The 12,040-nt window shown below is 39.8% G+C and overlaps 1 protein-coding gene across 1 annotated transcript in view; it reads right to left on the bottom strand.

The window, feature by feature from the left end:
* The window catches only part of LOC106092525 (atrial natriuretic peptide receptor 1), a 41,941-nt gene that overhangs the window by 17,388 nt on the left and 12,513 nt on the right, over nucleotides 1-12,040 (bottom strand). The window contains exons 3-4 of the mRNA XM_059369631.1: nucleotides 11,541-11,706; nucleotides 11,073-11,147 (exon numbers count right to left, since the gene is read on the bottom strand). Coding sequence (XP_059225614.1) covers nucleotides 11,073-11,147; nucleotides 11,541-11,706 — 241 coding nt within the window. The remainder of the gene's footprint in view (nucleotides 1-11,072; nucleotides 11,148-11,540; nucleotides 11,707-12,040) is intronic.

Genomic DNA, 12,040 nt, shown 5'->3' with positions numbered 1-12,040 from the left:
TGTCGCCAGCAATTTTTTTATGTTTATTCAGGCTATCACCATCATAGGCGGTCATGCTAACCCCTGCGCTATCTTATGCCGAAGAAAAAAAAATTATAAAAAAAAACAATTCTTATTGGAAATTTGCCCATGAACATTCTGTAAAGGAATAGCGGAGATACTTCTCTCAAGTCCGAATAGCTTGACGCTTAACGACACCACTTCGTAGTGGGAACTTAAAAAACAAATAAAAACGTGTTAAGTTAAGTTGAATCTTGCAAACCCACCACCAAGGATTCTGCTAAAAATTTACACAAACTAAATTTATTTGTATGGCATAATATTACTTTATATATCTAATTTCTGACAAATAAGATAAAAATTTAAGCTTTTAGAAGGAGTAGGAGACTAGGAGATGAGTTCATATGACAGCTACATCAGATTATAGACTGATTTGGACAATACTTACCAACGATGTCATAATAAAACATTGCGGATTCTACGGGATCAAGAAGGCAAATCGGAGTTCGGTTTTTATGGGAGCTATATCAGTTTATACACCGATTTGGACCATAATTTGCACGACCGTTGGCAGTCTTAACAGAAATCTACGTGTTAAATAATAAACATTTGTAAAGTAAAAACATTGCGGCTTCTAGGGGCTCAAAATGTCAAATCGAGAGATTGGATTACATGGGAGATATATCAGGTAAAACACCGATTCAGACCAGACTTCACACGACCGATGGAAGTAATAACAGAATACCATGTGCCAAATTTCAGACTAACCGGATAAAAATTACGGCTTCTAAAGATTTAGATGTGAAATCTGTGAGTTGTGAGATCTACCAATCGGTTTATATAGGAGCGACATCAAGAGGAAGAGACCACCGTAGGTTAGCATGTCCGCCTAGGACGCTGAACACCTGGGTTCGAATCAGGATCGAAAACATGACAAACAAGTAAGAGCGTGCTAAGTTCGGCCGGGCCGAATTTTATATACTCTCCACCATGGATCGCATCTGTCGAGTTCTTTGCGCAGACAAAGAATATTGAATATGGACGGAGGAGGAGGTGGAGCTATATCAAGTTATAGTCCGATTCGGGGCTCAAGAAGCAAAATCGGGAGATCGATTTATATGGGAGCTGTGTCAAGCTATAGATCGATTCAGACCATATTGCACACGTATGTTGAAGGCCCTGGGAGAAGCCGTTGTACAAAATCTGTGCCAAATCGGATGAGAATTGCGCCCTTTTAAGGCTCAAGAAGTCAAGACCCAAGATCGGTTTATATGGCAGCTATACCAGGTTATGGACCAATTTGGACCATACAACGCACAGTTGTTGAAAGTCGTAACAAAACACCTCATGTAAAATTTCTGTCAAATCAGATAAGAATTCCGCCTTCTAAAAGCTCAAGAAGTCAAGACCCAAGATCGGTTTATATGGGAGCTATATCAGGTTATGGACCGATTTGGACCATACATCGCACAGTTGTTGGAAGTGATATTAAAACACTATGTGCAAAATTTCAGCCAAATCGGATAAGAACTCCACCTTCTAAAAGCTCAAGAAGTCAAGACCCAAGATCGGTTTATATGGCAGCTATACCAGGTTATGGACCGATTTGAACCATACTAGCACAGTTGTTGGAAGTGATATCAAAACACTATGTGCAAAATTTCTGCCAAATCGGACGAGAATTGTGCCCTCTAGAGGCTCAAGAAGTCCAGACCCATGCTCAGTTAATATGGCAGCAATATCAAAACATGGACCGATTTGGCCCATTTACAATCCTAACCGACCTACACCAATAAGAAATATTTGTGCAAAATTTCAAGCGGCTACCTCTACTCCTTCAAAAGTTAGCGTGCTTTCGACAGACAGACGGACGGACATGGCTAGTTCGACTTAAAATGTCACTACGATCAAAAAAATATATACTTTATGGGGTCTTAGACGCATATTTCGAGGTTTTACAAACAGAATGACGGAATTAGTATACCCCTATCCTGTGGTGGAGGGTATAAAAATATTTCTGCGGTGGTTACTTTTCATAGTGATGGCGAGATTTGTAAGGTACTATGCGGGTCTTTTTGCTTCAAATTTGGAGGCCGCACTGACACGATCGTGGGAGATCATAACAGAACACTGTGTGTAAAATTTCAGGTTAATCGGATAATAACAGCAGCTTCTAGGGACTCAAGAAGACAAGTCGAAGGGCTATTATGTTTGGTAGCTATATCCAAATCTGAAGCAATATAGCCCATTTGCAATCCCCAATGCAAATGCAAATTTTACCCATGAACATCCTACTAAGGGACAGGGGCAAACTTCTCACATATCCCTGAGCGCAGTCGGATTCAAGTTTGAAGCTCAACAATAAGGAGCTTCCTTTTTATAGCCGAGTCCGAACGACGTGCCGCAGTGCGACACCTCTTTGGAGAGAAGTTTAACATGGCATAGAACCTCGCAAATGTTGCCAGCATTATGAGGGGAAAACCACCGTTGAAAATTTTTTCTCGCCAGGTTTCTAACCCAGGCGTTCAGCGTCATAGGCGAACATGCTAATCTCTGCGCTACGGTGGCCTCCAATCCCCAATGACCTACATAAATAAGTATCTCATAGCTTTACGCGTTCACCGCTATTGTGATTTCCACAGGCGGATGAACATGGCTATACGATTAAGAATGTCAAGACGATCAAGAATACATATATATGTACTCTATGGGGTCCCAGATAAATATTTCGATATGTTACAAACGGAAAGACTAGATTAGTATACCTCCCATCGCATGATGGTGGGTATAAAAATCCTATCTGTATATCTATTTTTTAGAGTGTACTCAGATACATCCTTTCATGCTGTCTTGTTTGCGTAGTATGTGGTCGTGATATTTTACAAATTAATATACTGACACACATACACACACTATTAAATATGTCCTTATGTTCGGATGTGAGCATGTATCTAAAGATGTTGAATGCCAGTATAAATCAAAATCATACATAAATATCACTGTAACCAATAAAAAACTTTATTGTTCTGTTCTCCCTTACACACACGAACACACAGTAAACACTGCTGACATTCTAACAAAGTCAATGTCAATGTCAGGATGACAAAAAACCACAAATGAAATGAGAGAGCATTGCACACACATACAAATATATATGTGCAAGTAGCATACGAAAAAGTGTAATATACAACTCATTGCTGTATGTGTGTAAATTAATGATATTTGTTACTATTTTTACACACATTGCTAGCAGAAAATGTATAAACAGTAAACAGACCAACAGCGACCAGCGTTGCCGTGGGTTATTTGGGATTGTAAATAGGCCAGACCAGGTTTTTATATGGGTAAGCTTATCTTTCTGCATGACTTCTTGGGCACCTAAAGATACAATTTAAATTAGATTTAAACAAACTAACTGCGACCAACGTTGCCCTGGATTGTTAGGAATTATAAATAGGCCAGTCCATGTCTTTATATGGGTAAGCCTATCTTTCTGCTTGACTTCTTGGGTACTCAAAGGTACAAAGAAAATACATTGGAACAACCAGCCGGTTGTACGTACCGGATTGACCCGATGAAGTCCTTCATCGGCAAGGGCTGCCGTCTCAGTGTACAATACACTGCTACAACAACAACAACATTGGAAAAAAAATATCCGCAGTGGTTAACCCCTCTATCTGCTGGCGATATTTATGTGGTTAGGTTAGGTTTAAAAGAATATATAAATCCGCCCAATGGCACTATGGACATACACCTAAGCCAGTTATAGGCTTGTTGTGCGCTCTAAATACTAAAAAAAGTAACCTCGAAAAAGAAAAACTAAGTTAGGATTCCGAGCTACTTACAAAATCCTTAATTGTTTTCCATGCCACGCCTCTAAATTGGTTCATTTGTGAGGTACTATGTCATGTAAAAACTTCTCCCTAAAGAGGAGTCGCACTGCCGAACACCGTTAGGACTCGACTATAAAAAGGAGGCCCCTTGTCATTGAGCTTAAAACTTGAATCGGGCAGCACTCATTGATGTGTGAGAAGTTTGTCCCAGTTCCTTAATGCAATGTTCATAGGCAAATTTGCATAAACTAATCTCGCGAGTTAGCTTGTTCAACGTCTTCACAGACCAATTCTGTTACGACTTTCAAAAACCATGCAATGTATTGTTTAAATCGATCCTAAGTCTGATATTGCAGCCATATAAAACGATATTCCGATTTGACTTGATGACTACCTGGAGATTACAATTCTTATTCAAGTCGTCTAAAAATGTGTACGCTTAGATAAAGCAAAGTTTCGAACAACTAGCCTTACTTGTTTGAAAATTAAAGTGAATTTGACATACGGACGGACCGCCATCACTAACTCTGAATACCATGCCAATTGAGGGTATGCATTAGTGTGATAACTTTTTAAAATTATTTCCCGTAAACGAATGAATGAGCTATTAAACAAGTAAAAAAGGCATTAAGTTCGACCGGGCCGAAACCCTTTTGAAACCCACCACCTCGTATATATATATTATAAACCTTTCGTTATTATGAACCCATTGCAGCTATATCTAAATATATTCAAGAAGGCTATATAAGGGTTTAACACAACACATTGTACCACTTTCATCAGTTAAAAAATGCGCCTTTTATGGGCCTAAGAACTTAAATCGGGAGATCGGTATATGTATATGACAGCTTCATCCATATATAAACCGATCTTAACCATATAGAACACGAATGTCGAGAACCTTAACGCAGCCCACTGTGTCAAATTTCAACAAAGTCAAGTAATAAATGTGATTTTATTATCCCAAGAATTTATATCGGAGATCTTGACCGATCTTGACCATACTCAATAGGATTGTCTAGGGTCCTAGCGCAACTCATTGTGCCTAACTTCAGCAAAATCGGATAATAAAATCACATTTTATCGGTCTAAAACCTTAAATTGACCTTAATCGGCTATATCCAAATCCGGACCGATGTGAGCTGTATAGAACAGGGATGTCGAGGAGCCTAAAACAACCCGCTATCCCAAACTTTTAGCGAAATCGGACAATAAATACGCCTGTTATGTGCTCCAAACCTTAAAAAGAGATGGGTGTTTGTGGCAGTTAACGAATACTGAAATTGGGTACAATGAGTTACGTTAGACTCATTGTGCCTAATTTCAACAAAATCGGTTAATAAGTTCACCTTTTATGGGTCTAAAACCTTAATTAGGGAGATCGCTATAGGTGGCAGCTATATCCAAATCTGGACCGATCTGGGCCGAATTACTCAGAAATTTCGAGGAGCCTAACACAACTTGCTATAAGAAACTTCTGCGAAAGCAGACAATAAATGCACCTTTTATGGCCCAAGATTTTAAATCGAGATCTGGACCGATCTAGGCCAAATTATCCAATGATGTCGAGAGGCCTGACATAACTTACTGTTTCAAATTTAAGCAAAGTCGGACAATAAATAAACATATTTGCTTGATAGGAATTGAAAGAAATATTGCAATAAATTGCTCATTTGTTAACCGGTTCTATCGAAATTTGGCAGGAAGGATTTTCTTATGATTCCTAATATTACTGGTGAATTTAGATATAGCTGTCATATATGTATGTTGCCCGATTTGACCAACCTTGCCAAATTTGCACAACGCTTTCCTCGACGACTACCACAATATCTGAGAGGTTTGCTTGAAATCGGTTAAGATTTAGATATAGCTCAAAAAGTCAACACTAAATGTTTTTGCGCAGGCCTTTCTTGCATTTTCGGAGATTTACAGTAATTTATTTAAGCATTTGGCAAATTTTCCTTTAGCTGGCAACACCGTCTCAAACACCCACATAATAAGAACACAACACTAGAGCGATTTTAACAGAAACTCGTCAAAATGCCACTGGCTTAAAAACATTCCCCCCCTCATTCATGCCTTGTATCTTTTCGGTTCCCGCCAATAACAAACCCAATTATCTATGAAACTCTCATACTCAAATATGTCAATAGTCCGACATCAACCATGCTAATCTATCTTCTTATAAAAATACAATGAGAGTGTGAGAATAAATGAAGGCCCATTGTGTAAGTGTGAGTTTAAACAGAAAATACGAAAAGAAAACAATTTTTAATTGAATTGGTTAATGTGGTCACAGTGGAAAGGGAGATGGAGGTATATCATGAATTAAGGACTTTCGCTGGAGTAATGACAACATCGAGACGCCATTATCCAGTATGGGGGATAGGGGTGGTTACTTAATCTTCATAGCATGTTAAGAAATTTAAAAAGGCTTTTGCTTAAATTGAAACTTTAGACGACGGCGCTTTTATAGGACTTTCAAAATTGTTTGCATATTAAAAGGCAAAGAGATAGACGACTTAACCACAAGGCTTCTTCCATCCATAAAGCAAGATGATTATCCTGATCACACACAGGCTGCAGGATATTATTCAGTTGTTTTCGTTAGGGAACTACTATAATTTATGGTAGGCAACAAATAAGTAAACAATTTTAATAGATATTTTATGATGAATATGAAATGGGATGGGTTTAGATTGCAAAATGCCAACAATTTTTATAACCTTTTAAACTTCGTGGCAAATTACCTAAGAAAAGAGGCTATCAGTATTTTTATTGTTAAAGCTGCCAGAGGATGTTAGATGCCCTTAACAAAACTTGCCTTTTACCATTTCATGTTGCTTAAACTTTATTGATATTGACATTGACATAATATGTGTACGCGAGTATCTTTAAAGTAAACAGTTGCAGAGAGTAAGAATAACCCTTACTCTATTTCGCTATTTATTTGAATAAAACAACTGGTTTTCAAGAAAACATCTGTTCGAAGTTGCAAATTGCTGCTGGAAAAAAAACCTCCAGCAGAAATTTGCAGGTTCGCCATTGGCAAACTTTCAAAAATTTGCTTGTTCTCACACACTCTCGCTCTTTCTTCTACTGGCAAATAAAATACGCGAACGACTTCCTGTAAAATGTGTGCCTTTTCACTCATAACTATTGTATATTTTTAAATATTTGCAATCACAGAAAAAAGTCTGCAGAAAATAGCAAACACTGACTGTTAATAGTTAATTTTGCTGCAATTACAGCAGTTGCTCTGCTATTACAGCAGTAACTCTGTAACTTCAGAACAGCAGGCCTACCGCTGAAATTTCTGCTGTCTGCTGAAAATGACTGCCGCTTGATTTATATTGGGTTTATTAGAAGAAATAGAATGGAGGAGAAGATTTTTGCAAAGAAAATATGAAAAAAAGGCTGATTTCACTTGACCATTATATGCACAAAAGGAAAGGAGGTATATTCATTTAGTGATTCCGTTTGCAACAAATCGCCATACATATACTCTGACTAAAATGATTAAACAATGTCTGTATGTCCGTCTGCTGCAATTACGCTACAGTCTCCAAAAATTGAGATATTTAGCTAAAGTATAGCACCAGACCACACATTGATATAAATTTGGAACGTGGAGTTGCACTAGGCCACCCGATATTTGGATATAGCTGCCATATGGAACTATCTGCAGATCTGGGATCTTTAGCCATAAAATCCTCATTTTTTACCTGATTTCCTTGAACTTTTAAACTGTAACTTATACAAACCTTTCGCTTCGCACGCTAACTTTAGAAGGAGTAAAGCTAGCCACTTGAAATGTTGCAAAAATACTTCTTATTAGTGTAGATCGGTTGGGATTGTAAGTGGGCCATATCGGTCCATGTTTTGATATCGCTCCCAAAGAGGGCGCAATTCTTTTCCGATTTGGCTGAAATTTTGCCTAAGGTGTTTTATTATGACTTCCAATATCTGAACTGAGTATGGTTGACTTCGGGCGAAATTTCTATCTGATTTGGCTGAAATTTTGTGTTAGGATATGACCTCCAACAACTGTGCTAAGTTTTGTTTAAATCGGTTCATAACATATAGCTGCTATATAAATCTTGAATCTTGACTTCCTCAGCTACTAGGGGCGCAATTCTTAACCGATTTGGCTGAAATTTCGATTGACGTGTTTTGTTATGACTTCTAACAACTGCGCCAAATATGGTTAAAATTAGTCCATAATCTGATATAGTTGCCATATAAACCGCTCTGGGATCTTGACTCTAGAGGCTCATGAAGTCAAGATCCCAGATCGGTTTATATTGTAGCTATATCAGGTTATGTACCGATTTGCACATTACTTTGGCCCATTTACAATCCCAACCGACCTACACTAATAATAATTTCAAGCGGCTAGCTTTACTCCATCGAAAGTTAGCGAGCTTTCGACAGAGAGACAGGCAGACGGACGGACATGGCTAGATCGACTTAAAATGACATGACGATCAATAATATATATACTTTATGGGGTCTCAGACTCATATTTCGAGGTGTTACGAATAGAATGACGAAGTTAGTATACCCCCTTCCTATGGTAGAGGGTGTTATAAAAATAAATAGTCAATTTATAGTAAAGTATAAATAGCTGAAGTGGAGTGGAGCGGACAAATTTTTGCAGGAGCGGAGCAGAAAAAAAGTACCCGCTCCGGATCCCTGTCTTAAACAGCAGATTTTGTTAGTTGAAATAGTAATACGAAGTGGGCAGAACAGCAGTACTATGTTTGCTGAAACGGCTGTAATGTCTGCTTCCCCTTACTCAGCAAACAAAAACTGATTAAAGTTATATCGTTTGGACCGATGATCGGAACTGTGTAATCGGAAACCATCGCAGCGCAGTCCAAATTCCGGCAAGAACATCAGAAAAAATGTTTCGCGGAAATTTAACCCCTGTGTAAAACTTCTATACCGAATCGTTTCAATTGCGGCATGCCGTTTGGACTCGGTCACAAACAGGCGGTCCCTTATCATTGAACTTAAGCATGAATCGTACAGCACTCATTGATATGAGTGCGGAATGTTCATGGGCAAATTTACTTTGTGGAGTTTAGGTTTATGTTGAATGTGTAGCCCACTACAAAGGTAGGTTCACTCGGGAGCCACTATTGGCATATTGTAAAAATCTAGGGGGAAAGAGATGTAAGTAAAGAAAATTTCCCAGATCAGACCTCAAGACGATATAGGGAAATTGAGAAATGTGCATTTCATCTTGTTAACGTATTTTATTCTCGCCAAGATAACTTCTGCAATAATCATTATGCGAGATTCCCACGTGCGACGCCATAGGGCCTATCGCACAGTGCGCTCACTGACATCTTATCAACAGCCACCACCTCTTTCATTCTCCTTCGTTGAACCTTAGGAGAGCGTATCATAACAGCCAGACATCCATGTACTGGCAGAGAGTGGGAAGCCACGCATGACCACGTGTTCCTTTTTTTGTAAACTTATCTGCTAGAGATACATCTGCAAGTTCACTTAGATCGGAGAAAAGCCGTCACCCAAGGTGGAGAGCCTGTGCCCCTGTAGACCCAGTCATAAACAAAGCAAGTGCGAAAAGCATATGCGAAACCGACGAAAATTTCACTCCCATAGACGAGTCACATTCATTCGCCTTCTCTTTTCCCGGAATACGCATATGCTCATTAAACCAAGTCAATGTCAAGTCAACAACCCGCAACGCACCTTACATCCAAAGCCTTGCGCGCCGCCATATAAATGCAAATTCGCTTACTAGCATTCCATTCAGGATCAGGGGGCTAAATTTCTACCCACAGAGGTTTTGCTATGCGGCACGACGTTCGGACTCGGCTATAAAATCGAGTTCCCATATCATTGAGCTTAAACTGGAATCAAACGGCACTCATTGATATGAGAGAAGTTTGCCCCTTGTTCCTGAGCGGGCTGGCGTCGCTCAGGCCCTTATTTATCTTGTAGTAATGGCACATATATCTGCCTGAACTACCGTCAGTCTCAGAGATATACCTATGTATTTCTAGTGGCACGGAGTTGACCTCCATCCCGTCCCTGACTCCGTTTTGAAGTTCTTAATGAAATAGTAGTCTCATCCTCCTCCAGCACAGCATCCATGTTTCTATTCACTCTTCTGCGAAAGCTAATCCCGAAGATGCCATGTAGTTAGCATGCCAACCGAAGCTCAACCATGGAGGAAAATGCGTAAATATGTTGCATATTCAGCATCCCCTCCAAGCCAGCCAGCGGCGTTGATCTTAATGCTTCAGTGATTTCAATGCAGGGAAGTCTTTGCACCTTTTCGAACTCCCTGGTTCGAGTCCTCTTATCTTAGGCGTTCCATTATATCAGAGCTGCAGACGTACGCTTTGAAAGCGGCAAACCCTTACAGTAATAGCACAGATAACTGCCCGAAATACTCCACACTCGTCCGACAATCTCAGCGATACGCCGATATCGCTTTGCCTCGGCGTAGACCCAAAATCATGTCCCTGAGTCCGTATTGCAATCAATCCAATCCTATCTTGCGGGAAACGAAATCCCACTAATTTATCCTGAACTCCCGGAACGGGATAGCTGTGAGCACCAAACAAGCTGGAACATTGAGGTGCGATCTGTGTGGTGTTCATTGCTGTCACGAAAAGCTTAACTGCGAGCTAACGGTTGCGGATAGTGGAATGCTCCATCCGGAGTAGCTGTAACTACAGTAGCGAACAATCAGTGGTATCGTGTGGAAACTCTCAGTGAGATGTCGGGTGGCACCGGCTCTTACACAAATACTGAGTGCCTACGATTCCCACTATGACAAGGCGAGTTTTTGACGCCTTTAAATAACCAATGGTCACCCTTTGCACCGGAAAGAGCTTGCTCACATGCAGGAGCTTGGCGAGGATCGCCACCTCCACAGAAAATGTAGTTACAACAACAAGTACAGAATAGAACTGAGGCTGCACATGTTCGGCCCGGCCGAACTTAACACTCCGCCCATGACTTAGCGATTCTCGTTCCAGTCCCCTGCTATGTTCACTCTTATTGAAATTCCTTCTTTACTTCCGGCGTTTACAATGACTGGCTAGTTTCTTCTATATAAGTTTGGAGTTTGTATAGAAGATTCCCCACACCACCGTAGTTAATACTTCCATAGGGTTGGTCCATACATTTTCTTCAATTTCAGTTCCTTCTTTTAATTATGTCCTTACCTATAGTAACTTAACTACCATCACTTACAGTACTTTCGTTTTTCCATTTGTGTATGCGTCCCAGTATGCCAGATGTCACAGTCAATTCACCTTCCGATGGAGGCTGTTGAACAAGAAAATGAAGGAGAAAAACCAAAAGACAAAAAGAAAAGGAAACAATAACCTTAGATTAAATGGTTGGTTATTAAATCAGTTTAGATGTCTGTTCACAGGGACACTATTCACAGCTTCCTGGGAATTGCGTGGCCAAGTGAGTAAATGTGAATTTGTCAGGCGAATTGAAATGGAACTAACACCAAGAACAATAAAACAACAACAATAAAGTAATTAACCCCACGCAGTCAATTAATTAGGTAGAAATTATCCACAAACAAACAAAGGCAGCATGGAGCATACCTTTAGACACAAATCAAAAGGATGCTTTACAGCCAAACCAGAAGTCAAAGCTTCTTGCAAGACTTCATGGATAGAATCACCTTTAAATTAAATTTCTTACCTGATCTCCCATTCCAGTAATGATGGGCGAATTCCAATAGGCAGCCAATCGTGCCACCGGCTCCAGAGCAAAGGCACACGCAGGACCCACAAAAGCAATCACGTCATTCTTAAAATGCATATCCGCTGCCAAACCCGGAGCCTTGGCCCCCGAGCATGAGGGATAACTGAAAGGAAGAAGAAACAGAAGAACACAAATTACAGTTGCAGATAAATGTTTAATGGCCACCCTTTCCCTCCTCTTATCTCTCCCCCACCCTCACATTTCTTGGAACTGACTTAGAAAGACCAAAACTCATTAAGGATAAATAATCATTGGAGACAACTACTATGATTTCATTAACATTTGCTATTGCCAGAGGCATCTCTTGGCTGGCTGGTGTCTATCATTTCTACACCTTGGGAGTCTTAAGGAGTTTGAGTTGAATACTGAGTAGATAAATTTCACCGTTAAGAACATTTCCTACACCCCATTAACTTTTGCTTCAACTAACACAGCAA

Source organism: Stomoxys calcitrans, chromosome 5 (assembly GCF_963082655.1).
Source record: "Stomoxys calcitrans chromosome 5, idStoCalc2.1, whole genome shotgun sequence".
NCBI lineage: Eukaryota > Metazoa > Arthropoda > Insecta > Diptera > Muscidae > Stomoxys > Stomoxys calcitrans.
Note: the sequence above shows the minus strand (reverse complement) of the source record. Positions and strands in the feature narration are given on the sequence as shown.